Source organism: Pteropus vampyrus, unplaced genomic scaffold, assembly GCF_000151845.1.
Source record: "Pteropus vampyrus isolate Shadow unplaced genomic scaffold, Pvam_2.0 Scaffold104, whole genome shotgun sequence".
Lineage (NCBI taxonomy): Eukaryota > Metazoa > Chordata > Mammalia > Chiroptera > Pteropodidae > Pteropus > Pteropus vampyrus.
In genome coordinates, this window is record NW_011888885.1 from 5151271 (window position 1) to 5177436 (window position 26166).

A 26166-nucleotide genomic window follows, 5' to 3' on the forward strand; every position below is an offset into this window, starting at 1 on the left:
GTTAAGAGAAATAATATATGTAAATCACAGTCCTAGGACATAAAATGTGCCTACATACGTTAATCTGAGATTATCACACTCGGACATACACCCATACAGCCGTGTACATTCACACACAGATTTTACTTGTATGGATTCAGATGCTTATTTTTTCTATGTTTTATAACAGTTATGTGTGTAGTGAAAAGAAACAGGATTTGGAATCAAAAGATTTGGGTCTGACCCTCAACCAGCTATGTGACTGAGGACAAGGTTTTTCTCCTTGAGTTTCTTTCTTCATAAAAGAGAGATACACAATAAATTATGCCTTCTAGTCTCTTCATGTACTTTATCAAAGTAAGATGCTCAAGAGCTTTAGAGATTGCCAAGTGCTAATGTCTTATTACTCAGTTGCCTTTGTCTATTCCACAGAAGCCTAGCACAATGCCTTGCTGGGAGCAGAAGGAGTGTGCACACAGAGTTATTAAATGAGTAGGCTATTGCACCGATTTCATTCGGTCTTCACATTTCCCCTCTGAGATAAGCCTTAATATCCCCATTTCAAAGAAGAGCTAAGTGAGGTTTGGAGTGGGGTAAGTGCATTATTCATTCATGCAGCAGACATTTGAAAGAGCAACCACCATGTATCAGACACTGAGACACTGGAGCTACAAAGATAAAATCCTTGCCCCTCATAGTCCAGAGTGAAAGGTAGACACAAAGATAAGTATAACACAAGGCAGATTAGGAATTACAGCTTAATATTTACTGGGTACTTACTAAGTGCCATTCACTGTGGCAAGTTCTTCCTGTGTTTAAATAAAACACAGTCCTCCCCATTATTATTATGCCCACTTCTCATGAATCCATAGATACGGCATAGTGATTGCTTATGGTTTTATAAGTAGCAAGAGGCAGAGCCAGGTTTAATACCCAATCGGCCCAGTGCCAGAGGCCCCACCTTAGCCACCAAGCTTTACCACCTCTGATAATAAGCAGGACACAGGGGATCGTCAGAGCCCCAAGGAGGGACCCCTAACAGTCTGGGGTTCACTGTAGTCAGGGAAGATTTCACGAAGGACTGAGAATTAACTAAATAGAAGCGTGGGCAAAGCAGGGCCATTCAGGAGAGGGAAAGGTGAGGAGGCCACCTGGAAGTCTACACGGCATCCCAGGCAGGGACTGGGACTTGTGAGGAAGCTGCAGAAGGGTCTAGAAAGGAGAGTGGTCCATATCCTAGAGGTAGCTGGAAGTTTGAAGGGTTTTAAGCAGAGGAGAGACCTGGCTAGATTTTTAGATCACCTGAGCAGTTGGGTAGAGATGGGTGGGAGGAAGAGAAACTCAGAGTAATCTCAGGTACGAGTAAATGGTGGGCTGGACAAGGGATGGGGCGGCGAGGAGGAGATAAGAAAGATTCAGAGGTTAAGTTTTCCGGATATTGGCTTGGAGATTGTTAAATAGAGAAAAGGGAGCAATTATGAAGGTCACGCAGTTTCTTCTCCTAATCCAGGAGGTGATCTCATGAGATCAGTGTTTGATGCAACTTAGGTCTCTGGCTCGCAGTCCCCTGCCCTTTCGCCTACTGGCGCTGTCAGAGACGATGGCCGCGGTAGGGCCCCTTAACGTCACCAGGGACTCGGAGCCTTGAACTCTTACCCCTCCGGTGCGGGCAGCGACTGCAGTGCGCCATCCTTGGTGCCAGAGGGCGCTCCGGCACATGCTCGGGCCGCTCTGGCCGCTCTGGCCCAGCCTGTATCAGTGATCGCGGAAGGTGACGTGGACACGGAAGTGGTCGTCGTCGCGGCGGCACTGGTGGGAGCTGGGCGCGGGGATCAGAGTGTGGACGGCGGGCGGCAGAGGTCTCGCACCTGTGGTGGCGGAGGACGCAGGTGTTGTCGGTTGGTTGCGAGTCCGCTGAGCCGACGAGCGGCTTCTCAGGCTTCCTGCCGGTCGGAGTCCCTGAGCCGGGCCCCGCTTAGGCGGCGTCACCATGACCAAGGCCGGTAGCAAGGGCGGGAACCTCCGCGACAAGCTGGACGGCAACGAGCTGGACCTGAGCCTCAGCGACCTGAATGAGGTCCCAGTCAAGGAGCTGGTCAGTACAGTCCCGCGAGGCCCAGGCGCCCACCCGCGGCTGGCGCTAGCTCTTGCGTGGACCGCCTCCTTTCCCATGCCTCAGTTTCCACGTCTTAAAATAAGGTGGGGAGAGTGGGACTAAGTCTCCGGGGACGCCGCGTCCGGCCTCAGTGTTCTTCCTGGGATGTACACGTGTCATTTTGGCGCAATTCCAGAAGATGGGGTTAGCTGCTTGTCCGGCCACGGGCTTTTTAGGAGTCAAGAGTGAATCTTCCCTCTACCCCCATTTGGGGGCGTTTCACAGCGCTCAGCTCCGTGCTTGATCCCAAGTAGGCTCCCATGGAACGGTTGTTGGATGTATTCGGAGAATGAATGAACAAATGAATGAATGACTAGGTCTGTGAAGTAGGCCTTAGGGTAGGCCTGGGTATGGCCCAGAACCCGGCTTTTCTAGGAAGCCATCAATCCCAGCTGGGCACCCCAACCCTGAGGTGTCCTTCCTTGGAGAAGGTGAAGTTTCACTGCTTGGTTGGCAAGGCCTCTTGCCTACTTGTCTGAAACTGGCAGGAATCCCACACTGCCGGGGCCAGTATTCTCACATTACCACACTGGCACCCAGGGAACTGAAGCCTGAGGCCCCTGGAAGATAACTAGTTGTTGCACAGGTGCAGTAAGATCGTACATCTATGTTTTTCCCACCTGGTTCCCCACCCCTGCCCTTGCCTTGAATGACTTATACTTTTCTCACTGCCTTTGGCACTTGGCCCAGCCTTCCATCCTCCTTGGCTGTGTAGTCTGGAGGTTAGCAAGAAATTCCCAGTTCATATCTCAGCTCCATTGCTTAATAGCTGAGTGCCCTTGGGAAGCTAGTTAACCTTTATTTCTAGAGTTCTTCATTTATAGAATGATGATAATAGTTTCCATCTCATAGGGTTGTTATGAAGATTTAATAAAGTTGTAATGCAAAACATCTGGCAGGTAGCAAATGCTGGTGCATCTAGCTGTTCATGGCGTTCTTCCTATTGTAATATCTATAATAACTCTTTTAGGTGCTCAAACTCCATTCTTGGGATTTTTCTGATAATTGGCAAGTGCAGATTGGTCCAGGGTCCTTAACTGAATTTTTGGCTTCTTCTCTATCCCAGAAAGACGGCCAGCCTTGTTTATACCCAGCTCTAGGACCGTTGTCCGAAACCGTTTACTCCAGGCATCTGGTCAGCACAGCACTGCCCCTAGGGAGAAAGAAGGGTCAGTTTTGCTGAGCCTCCAGCCCTGAACACCAGGGGGAAATGGAAATGGGCCATGAGGGCCTTATTTTCACTCTGTTATTCACTCATTTATTCATTCAGTCAGTCATGAATCAGCCAACATGTATATTGAGTGCCTGGAAAGCCTGAACTGGGGAATATGGAACTCGCAAAGCTATATTAGATACAGCCCCTGCCTTGAAACCTAATAAGGAGGAGTGCTGGAGAAAATATTAGAAGTGCGAGGGAGAATTTCTAAGAATTTGTTTTCCTTTATTGGATGTTCCACAGCAAAACCCCTACTCTTTGCATTCTTCCCTATCTTGTGGTTGACTGGCTCATTTTTTCTTCTATGCCTAGAAACATTACACTTTAATGCTATTTTTTTAAAAAGTCCTTTCCTAATTGTGGGAACTAGAAAATGCTTCCTTAGCAGATGTCACTGAATCATTCCATGTGTTGGTCTGACATTTCGTTCTCATTCTCTTTCCTAGGCTGCCCTCCCAAAGGCCACCGTACTGGATTTGTCCTGCAATAAACTGTCTACTCTACCGGTAAGAATGGCAAGCAAACACAATTCCTTCTAGAGCCCTGATGCTTCTCCTTCCTCTTTGGGGGAGTTGTGTCATAAGGCGTAATTTCATGTTAGGCCTGCAGTCAAGCTTCAGCTAAATCTGAGCGTGTTTGGGGTAGAGTGGGTGGTTTGTCTCAGTGGGAAAGGAAGCAAGGTAGAGGTCTTATTCTTTAGAACAGTGGGAAAGTCAGACCACAGAAAACTAAAGTCAATAGGATGCTGGCCGAGTCAACTTATTGGGCTCATCTCTTTTTCTGCCTTATTAATTTGAAAAATAGTTTACCTCCGTATTGCATGGAAGAGGCAGGAGACCTTCGTAAATTGCCCTGCATTTCAGGGAGAAAGCTATTTATAAACTCTCCTTGTACATCGTTTGATGGGGAACAGGAAAAAATGTGGTTTCATGTTCCACTGTATCATTATCCTCCCAGTCTTTAATTACTTGAGATACTTTTTTATTCAGCACATCCAATCTACGGTCAGATTTTTTTTATTTTTCTTGCACGACTTCTCTCAATTCTCCTTTTTCTCCATCTGTGTAGGTGCTAGAGTCATTCAGCCCCCTCACCCTCTTCTGGATAAGAGCTGCTCTCCCCTCCATAGTAGTGCTCCTTCATTGTCAGGCCTAAGTTTGTTGTTGTTGCCTTTCCTGTCCATTATCCTGGTCAGATCACTCCTTGCCATTCTCTGTTGGGCTCTGGCTTAGGGATTGAGTCTCAGAAGTTGGCAGTTTCTTCACTGGATCATTAGTCCATTCCCCCCTCAGTATTCTTCTGGACCTCACTCACTGTCTGTAGCATCTTCTCGCAGCTCATCGAGAACCATTTCTAACACTGAAGAAAAGCATCTGAGATTCTACTTCTTTCAGGAAGTATTTTGTGTCTAATTAAAGAAGGGCAGCAATTCCTTGCAGCCTGACATCTGCTGCACACATTGTCAGATAATTATTCAGTACTCCCCCCGACCCTCGCCGTGTACTTTTCAGTCTGTTCAGTTGTATGGCCTCATCTGCAGTGCAGATCCACTGGCGTTTACAAGTCTCCAGAGAACACGAATAGTGCCTCGTTAGCTCAGGTTGGAGCTTCACTTTAAATGGGTGCTGAGCAAAGGCTGAATGACAAGAAGGCTGTTTTGGACTGTGCTGAAGAAGAGCCAGGATGTGGGTAGGGTAGGCCCCAGCCCATGCAGTGAGTCAGTCATTCAAAGAACACTCATGAAGCACCTGTGCTAAGTACTGTGCTAGGTGCTGCAAAGAACAAAAAATAACACTGAGAACTCAAGGGGCACTTGATCTTAGGAAAATGGATGGTCTCACTATGTTGACAGCTCCTATGAAAGGTGGACATGGGGTAGTGTGAGAGGACAGAATGGGTCCGTAATCACACCCGTAGCAATGTGAATAATGGATTGGAGGAAGAACAGCGTGAAGAGACCCACACTGATTTACGCCTAGTTTGTGCTTGGCCCTTTTGCATGCACATTTAACTATTTACCACCAGGAGTGATGCTTGTTTTGCCTGTTATCATTTGAGGAGATATAGCTCATAAGAGGTAGAGTCAGGATTTATGCACAGGTGCCTCTGACTTGGGGCTACTGGATTGTTCCATTAAAGTGTGTGAGCCCCACGTTTAGGTGTTCTCTCTTTGGATCCTAGTCGGATTTCTGTGGCCTTACACACCTGGTGAAGCTGGACCTGAGTAAGAATAAATTGCAGCAACTGCCGGCTGACTTTGGCCGTCTGGTCAACCTCCAGCACCTGGATCTCCTCAACAACAGGCTGGTCACCCTGCCTGTCAGCTTTGCCCAGCTCAAGGTAACAATTCATGAACCAGTGTACATGGCCAGATGTGGCAGAGGTCTCACGAACTGATGGAGCATGGCTTTGAGAAAGGCTGATTGAAATACTACTTTATTGGCATTGCCTCATGCTTTACCTGTGGCTGGGACATAGAGGGGCTCTCTTCCTGCTCATTTGGTTCCAATTTGAAGGACTGTGTGTGTGAACTTGAGTTTAGCCAGCCTCTCTGCCCCTTTTTAGAGCCTGAAGTGGCTGGACCTGAAGGATAACCCCTTGGATCCTGTCCTGGCCAAAGTGGCAGGGGATTGCTTGGATGAAAAGCAATGTAAGCAGTGTGCCAACAAGGTAAGCACGAAGCTCCCCGGGGTCTCCTTTATACGCCTCCCTGGGACTTGCTTCTGCCTCTTGTTTTTCCTCCCAGGGCACCTATGGCTGTGTGTTGATTAAAGCTCTAAGGTCTCAGTGACATATGTCTACCATGAGCGTGGCAAGCAAAGGGACTTTTGTTTCTATGTTTACTTTACAACTAGTGGAATAATACTATCTCTGCTCTACTACAGGACTTCCATTCTCAAGAAACCAGGACCTTCCGTGATCTAGCATTTCATTGTCAACCATTTGGATGGCACAAAAGGGTTAGGGTCTGTGGCCTTTCTGAGTCACAGTTATTGTAGGAATTTAGATAATAAAGGTGCTAATATTTTGTGAGTTTATAGCTAAACAGATACATCCCTTGCAGATCTGGCATTTGATTTCATTTGAATCATGTGACATAGTGAGGAAATAAAGTCTGCATGGAAGGCAAACCAGTAACCTTGAAGGTGCCTTACATTGTTCTTAAGAACAGCACTATACCCATCTCTCAAAAACTCTAACGATAGTCATTTTTTTTTTCCTCGAGCTTTAGAACAGGTAGCTGCTGCTTCAGCAGAGTAACAGCTGACTTACTTGGCTATGTTTAGGGACCATGGTAGACAAAAAGGACTTTAGATGTTAGAATTAATGTAAGTGAAGTGTGTGTATATTGGGTCTCTACATGAATCTCAAAAGTAATGGCCTTTATTATCATTAGTTCAGGGCTTTCTATATAGTCTCATCTGTGTCACCCATTGTAAGAATCCAAGAACAAAGTCAAGGCAACACTTTGCCCTTAGCTGGGAACAGTACGAGTGATCAGTGAAATTCTGTAGTGTTAGGAGCGATGTCTATTCCGAGCGACCAACAGTAGCTACCGCTCCTCTCCCTTTGTCTTACATGCTTTACATGTTTCATCTCATAATCCTCATAACCCTGGGAAGTAGGTATTTATATCTCTGACACGAGAAACCCTCATTGTTCACAGGCCTTTCATTTATCTATTTATTCATTCAACAATTAATATGTTGAACCATACGAAATTGCCGATATTCTATAGTTATTGTCCTGTCAGAATAATTTTCATTGCATGCAAAGGTCTTTAGTACTGATATATATCTTCTAGACAGACCAGGTAGCACAGTGCATTGTGGATGTGGCAACTAAAGTTATGCTCCCTGGTACCATTTCCCTAGAGCTGTCTCCTGCAGCATACCTTCGGACATTGTAGAGGAGTGGCATGAGACAGTCAGAATGAGGTTACTTGTCTCCAGGAGTTATTTTAGGTCTCACCAGCTCTGACCATGTATGGGTTAGTCATAGTAACTGATCAGCTTGGTGCATAGTAAATCACCTTTTAAAAATAATTTGTGAGTTCAGTGGTGTTCAACAAGTGCTTACTATATGCAGTGGGCTGGGATAGGCAGACAAAGTCTACCCTCCAGGGGCTCACAGTCTAGACTAGAGGAGTCTCTCCTACGTCTGAGTTTGCTGTGTTTGCAGATAATTCACTCCTGATTATAGCCAAGGCAAAAAGGGATGTTTCTTAAACCTCCCAGCTCTTTATTTAGCCAGCTCTATACCCCCTAAAACCAACTGAATGGTTGGTGCTTGTTTAAAATTCAGAGTGACACAGGGACTTTGAACTTGGGCTGCCTGTCTCCATCATGCTTGACTCTCCTCCAAAGGAGGGAGGCAGTTTCTTGTTGAGCAGCCATTTTTTTTAGGAAGCTTAACTCCATTTGAAGAAGTGCTGGCAGGTTCAAATCCTGGGTTACTCAGGACAGGGTTTCTTGTGGCTTCAAACCAGGCTCTTGGAGCTGCTTTTGCAGGCCTGCTGCTGAGCTTCTCATGGTGGGTGTCTGCATGTTTGAAGCTTCCATGAAGTAAAATAATTCCATCTGAATACATTTCTGTCCTGCAGGGTGTCTAGTGAGGTAGCGAAACACAATTTGCTGTTGTAATTTAGAATAGTTTAGGTTTTCCTCTCGTTAATGCAGTAAAAATGAAGTTTAAAAAAAAAAAAAAGCAGTATTTATTGAGCACATATAATGCCAGGGATTATGTTAAGCAGCTGGTACAAGTTATGTAATTTAATCTTTGCAGTAGGCCAGAGAAGTCTTACCTCAGTTTTCCAGATGAGAAAATTGGTTCAGAAAGGTTAAGTCACTTTCTAAGTTCATGCTGTTAGTAAGTGGTAGAGTCAGAATTGTTGGGCTCCGAGCTTACATTCTGTCCTCTACATTCAAAGAATACCAGCTTTTAAAAAGTGCAAACAAAACTGAAAGAGTCTCTTACATCTTATCCTAACCATGCCCATAGTGAGAATCTCTGGCTGTTTTAGTTAGAGGCCAACCGTGACTGAGTTGATGAGAAGTCGAGGGGCTCAGGGCGCCCGTGTGTCTTGTGGTGTTTGGCAGATGGCCCCTCCCTTTTCTCCTAGCGCTCTCCTGCCTCTGCATGAAGAGGAGTGGAACCAGCTCTGGGAACTCAGAAGACCTCCTTCCCAGCTGTGCTGCTTTCTAGCCATGTGACATGGACAAATCGCCCGATCAGAGTCTCAGTTTTCTTTCTTTTGAAATAGAATCCAGTCAGTTGTTCATCAAACATGTATTGAGCACCTATAATTGGCTAAGCTCTGTGCTCGCCTACAGACAGGGCAATAGCCCCTACCCTTACCTCACAGTCTCCTAACTGAGCTAGATAAGAAAACGCCCTAGGACTGGGGTGAGAGGAACCTGAGATAACCAAAGGAGGGAGGTCAGGAAAACGTCCTGGAATAAATGCTGTTCCTGCTCATCACAGAGCTGCTGGGAGAATTATATGCAATCGTGCATGTGGAGTGACTATAAATGGCAGGATTTTTACAGACTCCAGTTGGTGTTGTGTTCACAAACTTTTTTTCTTGACAGCTTCAGTGAACTGGGTTCATATGACTTCTGTAACTGAGCTTCAGCACTAAGTTAGCATACAAAGAGGACTAACTCCATTAGCTCTGCACTGCTTCTGGGCCCCGTGGTGACCTGGGATCCTGACAGCAGTCTCTTGAGACTCCCCTGAGCAAACATGTGAGCTGTGATGACTGCTGCATGGAGTAGTTCAGCACCCTCCTCTGCCTTTGCAGGTGTTACAGCACATGAAGGCCATGCAGGCGGACCAGGAGCGAGAGAGGCAGCGGCGGCTGGAAGTAGAACGAGGTGGGTGGCCATCCCTCTAGTCATCTTCTGGTCCTTATCCCAGCAGCTGGTTCTCATGCTTCAGGAGCTGGAATCCAGTAGAGGGGTCATGAAGAGCACTGGGGAACAGTGTGGTATTAGATGGTATCATCTACATCTTATGAATCTCTCCAGGCCTGGCTTCTCCACTGAGCTCCCAAGTCATGTTCAACTGCTTATCTTTCTGTCTGCTTGGAGGGTTAATAGGCACCTCAAATTAAGCATGACTAAAACAGATCCCCTTCAGCCCCTTGCAGTGTTCTCCATAATAGGAAATCACCAGCCCTGTAGCCATTCAAGCTTGAAATTAGAAAGCTGTCCATGATTCTTTCCTTCTGTTAAGCCCAAATCCAGTCTGTCAGCACATCCTGAACATGACTTTCTCCACTTCTGTGCTGCTGCCATAAAGAAGCTTCCATTTCATGGACTGTCATATTACCTGTCTCTATACTTGTGCCCTCTCCTCAAAGTCAATTTTCACACAACAGCCAGGCAGATCTTTTTAAAACACAAGTCAATTATGTTGCTCTTTGGTGACAACCTTCTAATGGCTTCTAATTGAATGTAGAATAAAATCCAAACTTAGTAACATAGCCGACAAGGCTCACCATGGCCGAAGCATACTTGTTTCTCTGGCCTTGTCCCACACAAGAGGGGAGAATGCAGTTGACTTCAGCCACACGAGCCTTGCTTTTGTTTGGACACAACAAGTACAGTCTCAAATTCAGGGCTTTGCTTGGTTTCCTTTTCCCTCAGATTTTTCCATGGCTGGCTTTGTGTAATCCCTTATGTCTCTGCTCAAATGTTGCCTCAGGGTAACCTTAACTCTTCAAGAACCACCAAAACTAGAAGCCTTCCCACCTGTCATTCTCCATCACATCCTCTATTCTTTCCTTTATAGCACACATCACTATCTATTTTACTATTTGTTCACTTGTTTATTGTTTGTTTCCTTTAGAAAGTAAATGACTCGAGCACTAGAACCTGCCTTGTCTTCACTGCTATATCCTGAACACTTAAATCAAGGCCTGGCACACACTAGGCATCCTATCACCTGGCTGGCTGACTCCTGAGCCCCTTACCGGAGGGCTCCTGTCGTTAGAGGGGGGACTTATTTATGTGATACTGATTACAAACAGTCCCTGAGATCAGAACTCCTGAGTTACAATCGTCCCTTATACGTGCACAGCTACCGTGATGCCTGTGTTTACTCTGATCATTGCTGCTTTTACTTCTTGATGGCACATGTTCTCTTGAGGCCAAGTGTAGTCTGTTCTTGGCATCCTCAGTGCCCAGCTGGAACTTGGCGCTTGTTTGTTCATAGAGAAGCAGTGGAAAGCTACAGTACTTATAGTACTACTATTCAGCTACATGATGGTTCAAATGGGCTTTTAAGCCCTAAAGGACACTTAACCACCATTTGTGGCATTCTGGCTTTGGAAAAATATACTTCAGACTTCCAAATAACTAATTTGGAAATGCATTTTTAGAACCCAATAATTTGTAGGTTGGGTACTGCATGTAAACTTCCTTGAACTGTGAAGTAAATCCCAGTGTGTTACGATTCCTGCATTAAGGCCAGACATTACAAACTATTAGTCTCGCTTTTTCAGGAAAACATTTCCATCGTCTCCAACCCTGAACCTGAGTGCTCACTTTCTCTTCTGACTTGCTCTCCCCATGTCACATTCATTTCTGAAGCTTGGGAAGGTAGGAATCCCATAGACTCAACACCTCCATTGTTTCTTCTCAGAGCTTAGTTGTACGAGGCTGTCAGTTGCTGTGCTTTCTGAATCAGTACCTAGTTCTAGAGGAGCACCAGACTCATCACCCATCCCTTTCTTGTGCTCCTCTTGTTACCTCACCCTAATCTCCCTGCTGCTTGTGTCTAGAAACCCCTTAATAAGGATCCATTCAGCAAACCCTGAGAGCAGCTCATTGTATTTTAGGGAAGGCAGAAAGCTCTTTTCCTTTTCTGTATCTTATGTGATCCATGGCATAGGGAAAAAGGGGCTGAATTCATGCTTTTAATTACTCAGGAAAGCACACCGGAAGGTGTGTGGGGAGGGAAGGCATTTTAGGGTCTCTTTTCTTGTAGAGGCTGAGAAGAAGCGAGAGGCCAAGCAGCGAGCGAAGGAGGCTCAGGAGCGGGAGCTGCGGAAGCGGGAGAAGGCGGAAGAGAAGGAGCGCCGCAGAAAGGAGTATGATGCCCTGAAAGCGTCCAAGCGGGAGCAGGAGAAGAAACCCAAGAAGGAAACAAATCAGGCCCCAAGTAAGTTTTCTCTCAGTTGTGAGGTTTCAACAGGGCGCAGTGGGGAGACTCAAGTATGTGTTCAGCATGGATGAGTGAGCAACTGAGCAACTTCGCACGTTGCTCAGATACAGTGAAAGGCCTGGGAATACCTCGGAGGGAATGTGGGGCTCTCCTAGAAAGTCAGTGCCGGCCTGGCTTGTTTTCCCAGAGCCGCATGCCTGTGTGCAGGTGTTAAGTGTTTTGCCTGTGTCCAGTTGAATTTGTGTGGTGATGTGGCTCCATGTACAGGGGAGGATTATATACCCTCTGGGCAAAAGAGGCCTCTGAGGGAGAGGCACCTGAGAGGGAAGGATGTCTGGAGTGAGGTGGAGGCCTGTGGCCCTGTCCTTGCTTGCCCTCGCTGGCCCTGATCAAGTTGCCTAACCTTTTACTACCTTTCGTTTCCTTGTATAAAATGAGGATCATACCTCCTTACAGGGTAGTGATAGGACTGAGAAAATCTATGTGACAGGATCATGTGGTTCTTGGCATGTGGGTGCTCATCGAGTTTTTAATATTTTGCCTCAAAATCTCAAAACCATTTTTTTCTAATTATAAATGTAATATATCCGTTCATTGCAGAGAATTTAGAAATGTTCTCTCTGTATGTATCAGAAAATGGCAGTCACTTCTAATTCTCCGTTCCCAGCAGTAATCACTGTTAATGACATGGTATGTTACCTTCCAGGCTTTTCTTTTTGCATCTTAGATAATAATAATGACAGCAACAATAAATCTCAAAACTGTTTCCCCAAATGGGCAGAACTCATAGCTTGATGCCTCCTAATAAGCCCTTTCCCTGATCCCAAGGGGCCTGGATCATCGCCATGTTACTGAGGAAAACTTAGGACCCTGGGGACTGTGTGTGCCGTGTGAGACGTCCAGAATGAGTTTTAGTTTTCAGTGTCCTCCTCTGAGATCTCGGGAGAAGGTGTATATATTTCAGTCTTTGCATAGCAAAGTTTTTAAGAGCTCAGATGTTCTTAAAACATTTTTCCTTCAGGGCCTGGGGACTTTTCATTAGAGAAGAGGCGTGTAAGTGGATCTGCATGGAAGAGACTAGCATTGATTGCTAGAGTGTAGATCTCTTCAAACTGACTGAACTTTTTTGTCTACTCTGACTTTTCCCTCCAGAATCTAAGTCCGGCTCTCGGCCCCGTAAGCCGCCACCCCGAAAACATACCCGGTTTTGGGCTGTGCTGAAGCTGCTGCTGCTGCTGCTGCTGTGTGTGGCTAGCGGGCTGGTGGTTTGCCGGGTGACAGAGCTGCAGCAGCAGCCACTCTGCACCAGCGTGAACACCATCTACGACAATGCAGTCCAGGGTCTGCGCAGCCACGACATCCTCCAGTGGGTCCTGCAGACCGATTCTCAGCAGTGAGCTTGTCCTCAACACCTGCTGCCTCCCAGCCTTGGAGCTTGGATTCCTATGGAATTGGGTTCTGCTGGACACAACCTCTTTTTAGCGTCAGGCCTACCTGCCATCATCAAATGGCTGCTGATTGGTACTTGAGACCTCCTCTTTGTAGGACTTCTTTGTTCCTTAGTCAGGGTTCCCTGGTGGAATAAGAAGTAGGAGGTGGGGAAAGGAAAAAACCTGCATGCCTAAAGGAATAGGCTTGGGGGTGGGGAGACGAAAATACATAGCCTTTTCTAGTTGTTATACAAAGCTGTGTAAAGGGAAGGCTCATTTCTACTAAATGGTCAGCTGTCACTACATTTATACTTTTGTATGTCACAAACCCTTTCATTCCCCCCTGGGTAGCCGGGGCAGATCAGGAGGCAGTGTGTTATTGGGGACAAGGGGAACACCATACTCAGCAAATCCAGCCTAAATTGGGGGGGAGGGGCATACCTATTTTCTTAAGGACCTTAGACATTCAGACATTTTAATGAACATACAAAATCTCAGGCTCAGAAAGGGACTTCGAGACAATCCAGTCCAATAGAACACTTGCAGATGTGGACATTGAGGCCTCCCATGACATGCTTACGGTCTCCCAGCTAGTTTGAGGTAGAGCTGGACTCCCACTCCAGCATCCTTTTCTTCCCATCATTTTGCCTTCCTTATAATGTCTTGAGAGAACAGCTCACATGAGAATTGAGTACCCCTCAGCCAGAGTATAGAATCTTTCATGTAGACAGATTCATGACCCACAAATAGAAATCTCAGCCATGAGGGTCTTGGTCAGCTCCTGTGGGGTCCCACCCCAAATTATGTGGTTTCTATAAAACAGGAATGGTCCAGGCTCTTATCCTTAATTTTAGAGCATTAACTCCCCAACTATCAATAAACAAGGCAGACCCTTGCAAAGCCAGTCTGTGACAGCTCTGTTAGTAGTTGAGATGACTAAATACCTCAAAGGCAACCTGAAAACTTGAGCGTCATAGACAGGTTTAGAATTGTTTGATTCTAAACCTAGAACTACACCTGTGCAGTGAAGGGTAACAAGTAGAATCATGACATTTAAAATGGTGCAGGAACTAGTGACTAGTGCAAATAAGGGCATAACTGCCTTTCCGTCTGCCAGAGTAAACGCTGACTTGCTCAGTGGGCTCCTTTGCCTCATCTTTTCACAACAGCTGGATGAAAGGATCAGAAATGGCCATGTCATGGTGCTTATTCTCTGAAATCTCCCAATTGCAAGCTCCTTGCCTCTCCCCTAGGAGAAAAAGAACCTGTCATGGTTCAGAGAAAAAAAAGGATGGAGTCCAGCTTTTTAGCCAGAGTAGCCCAATGAGATAGGACTGCCACTCATGACTGTCCTGAATACTGGAAAAAATGACTCCCCCCAAAGATATATCTGCTGCACAGGCCCACACCTTAATCACTACACATTCTTTTTGTCTTCCTCCAAGCTCCAGAGCCATTGGTACAAATGCTTTATTGAAACTAAACCTGTAGTACGTAAGATAAGAGAATACAGAAGTTGGCCTAGTGATCAAACCCCATTCCCTAGCTGGTTGAGGCAGCCTCAGTGGGTGAGAGGAAGGCTGGAGCACACCCAGCCTAGTAAAGCCAACCCGCTGAGGGCAGTTCACTCATGATCCCTAGATTTGATGCTGAGGTTCTTTTGGATTTCAATGATTAAATACATGTCTGAGTGGTCTGTGTGTGCTGCTTTGGTGATTTGAGGGCTGGCTGGGGCAGGGGTGGGGGTAGCTCGTGCATGGCAGTTGATTTTTGCCAGGAGAGGAACACAATGCTGGTGAAGATAAATGCCAGTATCTCAGTCAGTTGACAGGGAGACTCACAAATAATTACACCCAGGAAAGCCTGTTGTGGGCCCAACCCAGGTTTGTGCTTCAGGGAGCACTTTACTCTCTTCACTGTAGTCATGCTCCGAGGTGAGTGAGGTAGGAGTCTCCAGTTTTTCATTCTGTCCCTGAGGGCCAGCATCAGTCTGTTGCATCTAAAGAGAGATCTGGCTGCAGAGTAGTCATCTGAAGGTAGATACGCCTGGACAGCTCTGGTCCAACACGGCGGGAGGTAGATGTCACTCCTTCCCCACGGCGCACCTGTATGTCTGCAAGCAGATTCTGGCGTTCTTGCTCCGAAAGACACCGCCTATAAGCCTAAAAGTAGAATATGTTCTCTTAATATCATACCATCCAGTCATCCCTTGTCCATGAACAAGGAAGTGGTAAACTTAGGTTGGGGGGTGAGAACCTGTCCCACCCTGGGTAAGCATTAACTTGGATCTTAGCAGACCTGCACGGTTGACCTATGAGGCATTCTTGGGCTCTCACCAGTGCTGCCCATGAAAACCATCTGGGAGTCCCACTAAAGGCGCTGGGCAGTGGCCTCTAGAGCAGCATACCTGGACTAGGAGCTGCGGGGAGGGATAAGTGGCCACAATAGCACTGGCCATTTCCAGGCTGACCCGGTTCAGCTGCTGAATCTGTCTCCTCCAGACCTGAGCAAGTCCCCTGCCAACACGATCCACCTTTGCCCCTCCAGCCCAGTCACTCTCCAGGCAGAAAGAGAAACTAGTTTGATCTCGGAGTTTCCTGCAAACAGCACAGATGAAGAGCTGTGAGTCACCTGTCCTGTACCTGCCCCTTAACTGGAACTTAAAAACCCTCCAGTGACCTCAGAAGAGGTGGGCACAATGTTACAGTCTGGCTTATTTGAATGCTCACTTTGATGTCAAGCAGTGCTAGTTACTGATTCCCTTAAATATGACACTTAGTCCTTTTCGTTAAAAGAGAAGTTACCAGAAAAGTACCAGAATCTTGTTTCTGTTGGCATTGGGTTGTACTGACCAGAGTCATGAATAGGGTCAGACATCAGGGACTGGGTATCAGGCAATGCGGAGTCTAGTTCTGGTTCTAACTTACTAAGAGCTCGGGTAAGTCAGTCTCTTCAGGCCTCAGTTCCCTTAGGTATAAAATGAGGGACTTAGGCTGGACTGTCTCTGAGGTCTCGTTAATTTTAAATTTTGACTATGAATACTCCTTGAGCTAAGTAGGCTAAAATTTTTATTTTTTGAGGGCTTATCACATTGTGACCTGACTAATGAATCCTGGTACCTTGGCCATCTGGTGACCCAGTACCAACCTGCAGAACACAAACACAAACTAAAGGAGAACATCTTAAAGGGACTGGGCTTAAGGTCTTCCCAAGAATCCCGTGTGAGGTCTGCTCCGGCTTCAAGCTTGAGAGATGATGGACCAACAGCAGAGTTCAGGACATTTTTGGGTACCAGAACCATTGTAAAGGGCAAGACCCAGCAGTGGAGCCGCGACTTGCCAGGTCACTCACTTGAAAGGGGCCTCAGCCACGGCCTTCGTGAACGTGCATGTGAAGTCAGCCAGCTCTTTCCAGCTCTGCACAATTCGAGCCTGGGCGTGTGTGTGTAGCTGCAGATCCACCAATGCCTAAAACCCAAAGGAAGGTGGACGGGAAGGGTGGAGAGACTAGTCTGAAGTTGTTCTCCCGTTCCTGTTTATTGAGTCTGTACCCCAGCCCCTTAACTCCTGTTTGGCCCCTTATCTCCTACTCACCACCAAGACACATAGTACTGGCCAGCAGGCATTTTACTCTTTCTTAATAGCAAATCGGGTTAAGTGAGAGTGGGTGCCCAAGTTGATTCAGGCAACAGAACATTCTTACCTCCTCTATGTCTACCCTGGACACAACGGGCCCTGTGTTGGCCTCTGGTGGTCTCTGCTGCTGCTTCTCCTTGGCCTGGTCTCTGTTTGCCACTCCCTGTTTCCTTCTCCTTGGAGGATTTCGAGCACTGGAGCAGGGGAGGAAATCAAAGGGCAGCAGCTCCAGGCTAAGCTAAGGCAGAAGAGGGGCAAGTAGACTGGACCAGAGCATCCCAGAGGGCTTGGCAGGGACACTATCTGGCAGAGGGACCCAGATCTGGGATGAATAAATTCACCCCTGTTGACCCAAGCGCTGCCCCTTTGGATGCTAAGTGTCAAGGACAAATCCCAACCTGAAGCATTTCTCCTGCTCAACAATCACCAGTGACAGAGCCTTTCCCCTTGTCCTTGCTGTGATGTCCATTACAAAGCTTCGAAGTGTTTCCTTCCCTTTCTCGATGCTGCCCAGACTCCCCTGTGTGAAGAGGCAGAAACTGCATTAATGCTTGCTCCCCAAGGTCAGCCCTCTGTCCCATGCCTCAGCACTCACCCCTCTGGCTCTGCCTACCTTCTTGAAGTTGTAGATCATGGACATAAAAACCTCTTCCAGGAGCAGCACCAGGGCCATTGGCTCCTCTACCCAGCCCTCCTCTCCATCCTGCCAAAGCACCCAGAACCCAGTAGAGGGAAATAGGTCAGTAGGTGCTCAGCACCTGCGAGAAAGACCCAGGCCTAGTCTATTTTGTATTATGCTTTTTCTTCTGGAATGAAGTCATAGTGGCAAGAAATAATAACCCATGATTCTGCCCCTCCCGTCTTCAACTGTTCAGCCTTGGTGTACTACGCCTCAGAGTGATGAATAAGGAAGGAACATTAGCAGGGTGAAATGTACTGAGAAAATCATGAAGTCCAAATGAGACAAAAAAATCTTAATGTTCCATCTATAGACTCTTGAAAACTGCAGGGAGGAGTATTTTGGATTTGCAGATAAGAAGAGTGAAAGGTACAGGAGCTGTAGTAACCTGGGGAGTCCTGGCCAAGAAGGAACAATTATTGTGTGCCTACTATGTATTCAGTGCTTGGTTATCTCATTTAGCCTCCAGAATGGGGCGGGGGTGGGGGGGTAGAGGGAGGGTGGTGGTGCTGAAAAGAATGTAACAGTGTCCTCATCTTATACACAAGGCACAAACACACAAAATAATTTGTCCAGGATCACAGCAATAAAGCCATGAGGCTGGGATTCAAACAGCTCCGCCCATTCCCAAAGCCCAGTTAGAGAGAACTAGAAATCCTGTGCAGATTATCTTCCTTCTGCCCCACAGATCCATTCTTCAGACCACATCACAATGTCCGCATGCCCTCTGGTTGAGTAGGGCCAGTGGGGAACCCAGCAGGAGATTAGAGGGAGGGATGAAAATGAAGTCAGGATATTTCTTTCCCTGGCTCCCTCCCAACGGGGTCACCTAGGGTTTGCACACTTTTATATTGGAGGTCAAGCTTCTCTCAAGGCAGTGCTACGTTTCTCTCTCCTTCCAGATTCTAGTAACTACTTTCTCCCCTCATCCCTTCAGGCCTAGGCATGATAATCGCTATACCAGTGGTTTTCAACCAGGCGATTTTTCCCCACAAGGGATGTTTGCAATATTTGGAGACATTTTTGATTATCATGACTGGGAAGGGTCCTACTGGCATATAGTGTGGATAGATGCCAAGGATGCTGTTAAACATTTTACAATGCATAGGACAGCCCAGCACATCAAGGAATTATCTGACCCAAAATGGCAACAGTACCTGAGGTGAAGAAACCCTGAGTTAATGCTGTTATTACCCTGAAGGACTGTGTTGTCTCTTGTAGTTTCTTTGTACTGTGCCCACGTTTGGAACAGACCCTTTATTAAATCCTCCTCAAATTATCCTAAGTTGAGTGTACCATCTGTTTTCCTGCTAGGGCCTTGACTGATTTATACTAGGGGGACGTGGGGGAGTAGAGACACAGAAAATCCCTACCTCAGCCGGCCCGGCCCTTCTCCTCCAAGTAATGCTGCATGGCACGGCCTGCGCCTCAATCACACAGCAGCACTCCATGGACTGCAGTGCTCCGAGGATCTGGCCTCCGCCTTCCATTTGTAAAAGCACTGCAATGGATGGGAAAGGGGCAGTCAGTGGGTGGCCAGGAAAGCAGATAATTCAGCACAGGGTAAAGACAGATGCTAGGAGGACCTGGATCCAGCACCACAACGATGTGTTTTAAGCATTCCTCTGGTTTCTGGGCTTTTGGCCTGTTAACTAGTGCTGCCACCTTCTTCCTTTCCTGTTGTCTCAGGGTGCGTTCCTTCTGGCTTGCTTGTCCTCGCAGCTGGCATCTCTGTGAGTCTCTCCTCTGGACCTTCTGATTGTGCTTGGTTCGCTTCTGAGGCAGGGGGACCTCAGCATTTGTTTTGGTTACTGTCAAGCCATTGTTCTGGACAGGGCAGGTAGCTTGATAGGCTGGAAGCTGATGGCATGGATTGTTTACCATAAGGTCCTTGTTATTTGATGCCCACCTCCTTGAGGTGTCATGGAGGGGAACATCAGGGATCTTTGGAAAGGGCTGTTTTTTCCAGTCACATGATGCTCCTTCATTATTTTGATGATCCAAAATGCTTTTAATTGGGGAGCCAGAGTCCTCAGGGCTCAGTTGCTTGTGGGTCAGAAACTTACATGTAAGTCTCTCAGCCAGAGGAATAAGTTCCTCCTCATCCTCACTTCCACTGCTTAGCACCCTAACTGGCTGTGCTTGTGTAACAGTTTCACCTGTGTATGGAACAGGTGGTGGATCTCTTAACCTTGGTGATGAAAGACAGGAGGGTTTAGAATCTGAGGTGTCAACCACTACAATCTTCTCCTCCCTCTGAGGCTGCCTCCTCTTTGTTGAAGATGGTTCCTTCTTCAGAAAGGCAAATACTGGCAACTCCTCAGAGTCACTCTCACTGGAATCCAGTGAGAGTGATGATTTCTTTAGAGCCATCAATATGTGCTATCAAATTAATTCCCTAAAACAAAGAAAGATGAAACATATTTTAGCATTCAATTTAGTCCACTCGACATGTTCTATGGCCGAGATTGATGGAGATAAATATGACATAGAGAAACAGAGAAATAGGACATGGCCCCAACATATTCAATATGGAACTCAGAACAGCTACACCTGTAGTCTAATAGGAACCCTCCTCAAATCCTTTCTAGGTCAAGGTGAGATACAAACAAAGTAGTGCTTAATAATACAAAATGCTAACAGGATAGTAACAAGACTCAGCCCTCCCCCATTGATCTTTGCATTTGAAATGGAGATGACAAATGTTATCCTTTTTAAAAATCTAAAAGATTTGCATACCATAAAATTCATCCTTTTAAAGCGTACAGGTCAGCAGTTCTTGTATATTTACAAGGTTGTACAATCTGGTTGTACTGATTCCAGAATATTTTCATCACGCCCCCCCGCAAAAAAACTCTATAGCCATTAAGTGGTCACTGTCCATTTACCCCACCCCACCCCCACAGATTTTGGCAACTACAGATCTACTTTTGTCCCTATAGATTTGCCTATTCCAGATATTTCATATAAATGGAATCATACAATATGTGGTCTTTTGTGACTGGCTTCTTTCGCTTAGCATGTTTTCAAGCAACATTTATGTTATATGTTTCAGTACTTGTTTCTTATGGATGAACGATAGTTTATTGTATAGATATGCCACATTTTGTTTATCCATTTATCACCTGAAGGACATTTGGTTTGTTTCCATTTTTTTACTATTATGAATAATGCTACCATTGAACATTCATATACAAGTTCTTGTGTGGACATGTTTTCAGTTCTCTTGCATATGTCCTAGGAGTGTAAGGATATACCCAGCGATGGTGCGCAAGAGTCATTCTTTGAATGAATATTTACTAACATTGTAGGTATGTAACCTTTCTGGGTCTCCTTTTCTTTAGTAAGACAGGGATAATACTTTATTCATTTGTAAGAAGTAAAAGAAATGCATCTAAAGCGCTTAGAACAGTATCTGGCACAGAGTAAAAGCTCCAGAAATTAAGCTAAATTACTAGGAAGAGATCTCATCCCTGTCCCCTCGCTGAGTTTGGTACACTCCGGCAAAATGAGAGAGTGGGACAGGCGGGCCCTGCAAGGTGCGCTCCTCAGTTGTCCACATCCCGCGGCAGAGGCCCCAGACGCCCAGGCCACCAGGTCCTTGTGAAGTGAAGCCCGGCCCCGCAGCGCCCGCACCCGCACCCGCACCCGCACCCGCAACCGCATTCGCAGCCAGCTCGCTCGACTCACCTGCAACTTCTCCCGCTACTCTTTCAACTACCGCGCAGGACCTGGAAGTAAATTGCCCGGTGGCGGAAGTAGAAGCTTTTTGAGACCGGAAGCGAACACACGGCAAATATGGCGTTGGCGGCGCTGACGCTGAGGACGCAGGCAGCTGGTAACCGAGACGCGGTGGCCCTGGAGGGGCGAGGGCGGGAGGCGGAGTGGAGACCCTGCAGGGAGCCTGGGGGTGGTGAGGGGTGGGGGTTGACGGCCGCTCCCTGTGGAGGACCCCGGGTGCGGGGCGTGGGAGACAGTGTGAAGAGCCCACGAGGTTTGAGGGACGGCAGTCGCTAATGCGGTGACATATCTAGGGCGCCGAACCGTGGGTGACTCTAAGAACATATACCCTTCCTCTGCCTGGCTTGCAAGTGCAGCTTCCCTAGCGGTTGGTGAAGTGGGTTGGCGGCTTTCCTTCTCTGGGTTTGTTTGGATACCTTCATCTATAAAAATGGATTACTAACATTGGAGCTCAAAAACTTAATTTGTTCGAGTTAACCTCAACAGATCGAAGTTTTACTTTGTGCCAGTCATTGTTGGGGGGCTCAGCGGAGAAGACAGTCTCTAACTCCTGGACGGATCTTCCTAGTGGATAAGCCACTAAATGAGCACATAAATAAAATGGTTGTAAATTGTGACAAGTGCTTTGAAAGTGTGTGTGTGCGTGTGTGTCTTTTTTTAGTTTAGATGGTCAAGGGAAGCCCTCTTAGGAGGTAACAGCTAAGTTAGGACCTGAAAGATGACAGGAGGCTTAGCATTGTAGGAGTGACTTGACTCAATTTTAAGTATTAAGAAGCAAACTGTTGCTCTTATTTGAATTTAAAGGGGATAGGAGTGGAAATGAGGAAACCAGATGGGAAGCTGCAGTAGTACCTCTGATGAGAGATGATTTACCAAGATGTTAATAGTGTTAGTAAACTTGGAGGGAAGTGGATGGATTTGAAATCTGTTTTGGAAATAGAACCCACAGAGCTTGTTGGATAATTGGCTATGTGAGGTGAGCAAAGAGACAGGATCTGCAATGACTCCTTGATTTCTGCCTGAGCAACTGCATATGTGGTAGTGTCACTTTGAGGAGAATACTAGGGAGTAGGGTGAAAGGCAAAGATTTGTGAATGAGATAATGTAGGTAAGGCAAAAGCCTGGTTCCTGAGCTCGATAAGTGAGTGAATGAATGTATTAATAGGTGTTTAGAAGTAAGTAGACCCTGGTGCTGGGCATTTAATACATTGTCTCTCTAGGTTCTTATATCTGGTCCTGTGCCCCAGCTAGTCTCTATTCTCATTAAAACTTCAGAAACCTAGGCTTCAGGAACTCTGAACTTATAGGCTTCAGAGACCCTCAAGGATTCTCTAAAGACCCTGGGATGGCCCTGATTAACCATGGCTATCTGAAGACCTGAAGGTGAGGACTGCCAGCCCTGGCCTGGATAGCAAGGTGCTACCATCTTGGTTAGTGTGAATGTTGGTTCACTTTCCTTTTTAAAATAAATTCCATTGAGTACTTGGGAATAAGTATAAAGAGGTCATTAACGAGACAGGGTGTCAAGTCTTCTTGGTTGGACCTGTGCTTGGTGGGCTTGCTAAAGAAAGGGTCCAGCCTTCTGAAATGGCTAGACCCCATGGGAGCCACCCTCAGAGAAGCTGCCCTTTTTGTTTACAAGTATCTGGTGTGTAGTGGATGGCTAAAAAAAGTGGTTGATGGGGAACCTCTCTGGCTGTCTTATTGCTGGGCTCTGTGGTCTGGCCCCTCCACAGTGCCAGGAGCCTTGAGGGCATGATGGTGAGTGAGGCTGAAACAGGCAGTTCTGTGGTGTCTTCCTGCTGGCTTCTCTTTCTGTGGTGTTTGTTTTCCATCAACAGGGCTGAATGTGTTAGGACCCAGGGCACATGGTGTTCTGTTTTATTTTCCATTAATATTTCACTGCCTCACCTCACACCCAGTCCCCTGGCCACACACATCTCATGCAGTGCTTATACCCTGGACAATACAAGGAATGACTTGTCCCCTGCCATGGGAGAAGGCCAGGGACTTCCAGACACTCCCTGAAAACCAGCACAGTCAAGTGGCATTTCTGCTCACATATCTTCTCCCCTGTCACTGTCCTCTGCCACCTCTTAGCTTAGCAAATGGCCCACTGAGGCAGATTGAGAAGGCTCTCTGTCTGAATAATTTTTCCATTCTCTCTGCAGTTGCAGCCCTGCTGAGCCCCCCTCAGGCTGCAGCTCTTGCCGTCAGATTTGCATCCAAGAAGACGGGTGGCAGCTCCAAAAACCTTGGTGGGAAGTCACCAGGCAAACGCTTTGGCCTCAGGAAAATGGAGGGTACGGGTGTGCCTTGGCTTTCATTTCTCAGCTGTACCCTACCTTCTGCCCCTGGCATTTCTCTGAAGAGCAGGAAAACCATGCAAATGCCCAATCCTGTGCTTTCTCCTTAGCTCACTAGAGCATTTAGCTCCGGATTAAAGAGGAAGATAATACCTGAAGCGGGGTCAGGGACCTTTGCAAGAGCAGATAATATGAACGTTGGGCATGCGACTGGAGACAGGAGCCTGCTGGGTGGGGACAGGTGGCTGCTTATGTTGGACCCTCTGGGAGTTGGTTTTATCCAGGGGCAGGCTTAGAGGTTGGTGTGCAGCATTCAGGCCAGGACAGCAAGAGCTGTTTTCTTAGCAGTTTGCTCTGCTGTCGCATCACTGGGGCCCAGAGTCAGTGCACTTACGGACTTCTCTTCTAGGCCACTATGTTCATGCTGGTAACATCCTTGCGACTCAGCGCCACTTCCGCTGGCACCCAGGTGCCCATGTGAGTTGTTCTGTGCCTCCCCCCGCCCCATTATTTCTTTTCTAGGACCATGTCTCCATGCTCCTAAGCCTAGTGATAATAGTAAAACACTTGCATTTATTGTGTGCTTACCAAATGCCAAGCATTGTGCTGATTCCTGGGCCTACATTATCTCATTTCATCCTTACCGCATCCCTGTGAGGAAGGTAGGTATCTGTTTTTAAGGTAAGATGCCAGAGACTTATTGTGGCCCAACTAACAGAGCTGAGATTTGAACCTTGTCTGTCTGACCCCCAAAATCACTGTGCTTTGCCTTGGTATAGTATTAACCTGGTTCTCCTAGGTCTCCTTTCTAACTCCAGTTCTTGTAGGAAAAGATGCCTAGTGATTTAAGATATTTTTTGAGTCTTGGGAAACTAATTTCAATTTATTCATTTTTCTTTATTTCAAAGAATTCCTTCTTTGCATAAAGTTGTTCTTAGATGGTTGAAATTTAGCTTGAATTTAATACAATAGAATTGAGTGTGTATATCAGAAATTACGTCTATACCAGGCAGGAATTTCAGTTCAGCAAGCTGGGGTTACTTTCTGAGGTAGGAAAGTTGTTTGTTAACACAGATCTACATTGTAGTCTTCACATTATTTTAACTATTAGTTTAGTTTCTTTTAGAATCATACTCCCTATACCCCACTGCTTTTTGGGCAATTTTAGTAGGAACAGAAAGACTAATAGTAACCTATAATTATTTCAGAAATGCTAATCTGTAAGAGAATTGATTGTATTTGTAGTAGTTTTATCTTTTAGAACTTGAGACATTGGCTATGTGGCTGTGTTAATTCTTGGGACTTGCTAAAATAATAATGATGACAATAATAAAAGCTAACAGTATTAGTATTCTAAGCTCTTTATGATTGTTAACTCGTTTAATCCTTGAGGTGACCCTCCCTATATAGTAGTTCATATTATCCCCATTTTGCAGATGAAAAAAACAGACAGTAAAGTAAAGTAACTTGCTCAGATCACATAATAGTAAATAGTAGTGCTGGGATTTGAACTAGGCAACCTGGCTCCAGAGTCCATTCTTTTAATCAGAGAAATATTGGCTATTGCTGGACTGCCTGGGTAAAAATCACCACACATCCAATCTCAAGTTTTAAAAGAAAAAAAGCTAAAACATATACAGTTTAAAAATTGTATACATAACACACAGTTTATTTAATCTTTTTGCTTGTGTTTCATGTCTGAAAAACAGGGTTAGAAATAGTACCTACTAAACAAGGTGAGAATCAAATGAGTTGATAGATATAAAAGGGCTTTATTATTATATATCAGTGTTATAAAAGGGCTTGGAACAGTGCTCACACACAGTAAGCACTATATAAGTATTATCTAATATCATTATTGTTGTTTTATTAGCATACACATTGTCCAAATAGCTTTGGTCTATACTTTCCTTAGAGCCTAAACTTGATAGAGCACTGTATAAATGAAAATATATTTCAGACTAGTGTTTAATATGACAACTGCAGTGTTTTTGAAATCTAAATGAAGCAAGCTTCTAGGGGCAGTGAGTAGGGGCATTTTCCGGGCCTGGTGTGGGGATCTGTCTGGTGTGGCTTCTGGCCAGCTGCACAGTCTCCTGGAGAAGCTGGTAACTGTTCTTGGAGACTGAGTAACCACCCAAACTGGGTGGCTGTTATATTTTTCCTCTGTCATAGAGTCGGTAAAGAAGTAGAAAGCAAGGCAGTATCAAGCAATGGGAAAGGGAACTCAAAATGGAGCTTTCTGAACCCTCCCCTTTGGTCCCAGGGCCTGACTTCTTGTGAGAGATCTGTCTTGTAGCCCCAGGATGGACCACCTGACTTTCCTTGCAGCTGAGCAGTTCTGTATGTTGCAGGTGGGGCTAGGGAAGAAGAAGTATCTGTATGCTCTGGAAGAGGGGGTCGTCCGCTTCACGAAAGAAGTCTACGTGCCCCACCCTAGCAACTCAGAAGCTATGGATCTGGTCACCAAGCTTCCCAAGGGTGCTGTGCTCTATAAGACTTTTGTCCACGTGGTTCCTGCCAAGCCTGAGGGCACCTTCAAACTGGTAGCTATGCTTTAAGCTCCTGGTTGAGGCCATGGGACAGAGAGTAGAGCCCAGGTAACAGGAGTGGGTGATACCAGAAATCAAGGGTTGGGTTGACGACAAGGCCTCCTGAGGAAGAAGTCTACTTAATGGTGACTGCAGGAGATTCTGTGAAGTGACTGGCTGGGAAACCCTTGGAGAGACCTGACCTGGGGCCAGAAATAAAGTTAGCTAGAGTCACGAGTCTGTGCTCTTTGAGGACAAACCTAGATGGAGCTGCCTACTGATTAGTTGGTCTTTCTGCATGTTCTCTAGTGCACATCAGGGGAGA

General features: G+C 46.3%; 3 protein-coding genes across 5 annotated transcripts; 2 read left to right on the top strand and 1 right to left on the bottom strand.

Annotated features, from left to right (window-relative positions):
• Positions 1–1741: 1741 nt before the first annotated feature.
• LRRC59 (leucine rich repeat containing 59) lies at positions 1742–14645 on the top strand. Its single transcript, XM_011365064.2, has 7 exons — positions 1742–2074; positions 3797–3856; positions 5532–5690; positions 5916–6020; positions 9154–9226; positions 11343–11516; positions 12672–14645. Exons 1-7 carry the CDS (start codon positions 1970–1972, stop codon positions 12914–12916), a joined length of 921 nt encoding a protein of 306 aa, XP_011363366.1. The 5' UTR covers positions 1742–1969; the 3' UTR covers positions 12917–14645.
• On the bottom strand, positions 14404–21052 carry EME1 (essential meiotic structure-specific endonuclease 1). Of its 2 annotated transcripts, XM_011365062.2 has the most exons (9): positions 20954–21052; positions 18850–19661; positions 18637–18764; positions 17198–17287; positions 16983–17104; positions 16652–16778; positions 16301–16416; positions 15357–15546; positions 14404–15111 (listed from the first exon to the last, which is right to left on the bottom strand). In XM_011365062.2, exons 2-9 carry the CDS (start codon positions 19634–19636, stop codon positions 14935–14937), a joined length of 1737 nt encoding a protein of 578 aa, XP_011363364.1. In that variant the 5' UTR covers positions 19637–19661; positions 20954–21052; the 3' UTR covers positions 14404–14934. The 2 variants fall into 2 exon arrangements, with proteins under 2 accessions (XP_011363364.1, XP_011363365.1); XM_011365063.2 differs by lacking the exon at positions 15357–15546.
• Positions 20967–26075, top strand: MRPL27 (mitochondrial ribosomal protein L27). Of its 2 annotated transcripts, none has more exons than XM_011365070.2 (4): positions 20967–21101; positions 23176–23307; positions 23720–23787; positions 25665–26075. In XM_011365070.2, the coding sequence occupies exons 1-4, from the start codon at positions 21062–21064 to the stop codon at positions 25869–25871; spliced, it is 447 nt and encodes a 148-aa protein (XP_011363372.1). In that variant the 5' UTR covers positions 20967–21061; the 3' UTR covers positions 25872–26075. The 2 variants fall into 2 exon arrangements, with proteins under 2 accessions (XP_011363372.1, XP_023389333.1); XM_023533565.1 differs by lacking the exon at positions 23720–23787 and adding an exon at positions 23833–23972.
• Positions 26076–26166: the final 91 nt, after the last annotated feature.

Excerpts from the sequence above, each read along its gene's own strand:
- MRPL27 (XM_023533565.1), top strand. The coding sequence starts at position 21,062 with ATGGCGTTGGCGGCGCTGACGCTGAGGACGCAGGCAGCTG. Across the intron at positions 21,102-23,175 it reads GCTGAGGACGCAGGCAGCTG|TTGCAGCCCTGCTGAGCCCC; the intron begins GTAACCGAGACG and ends TTCTCTCTGCAG. Across the intron at positions 23,308-23,832 it reads TGGCCTCAGGAAAATGGAGG|GACCATGTCTCCATGCTCCT; the intron begins GTACGGGTGTGC and ends TTTCTTTTCTAG.
- LRRC59 (XM_011365064.2), top strand. The coding sequence starts at position 1,970 with ATGACCAAGGCCGGTAGCAAGGGCGGGAACCTCCGCGACAAGCTGGAC. Across the intron at positions 2,075-3,796 it reads AGGTCCCAGTCAAGGAGCTG|GCTGCCCTCCCAAAGGCCAC; the intron begins GTCAGTACAGTC and ends TCTCTTTCCTAG. Across the intron at positions 11,517-12,671 it reads GGAAACAAATCAGGCCCCAA|AATCTAAGTCCGGCTCTCGG; the intron begins GTAAGTTTTCTC and ends TTTTCCCTCCAG.
- EME1 (XM_011365062.2), bottom strand. The coding sequence starts at position 19,636 with ATGGCTCTAAAGAAATCATCACTCTCACTGGATTCCAGTGAGAGTGAC. Across the intron at positions 18,765-18,849 it reads CGTTGTGGTGCTGGATCCAG|TGCTTTTACAAATGGAAGGC; the intron begins GTCCTCCTAGCA and ends CATCCATTGCAG. Across the intron at positions 15,547-16,300 it reads GTGGCTGAGGCCCCTTTCAA|GAAACTCCGAGATCAAACTA; the intron begins GTGAGTGACCTG and ends TGCTGTTTGCAG.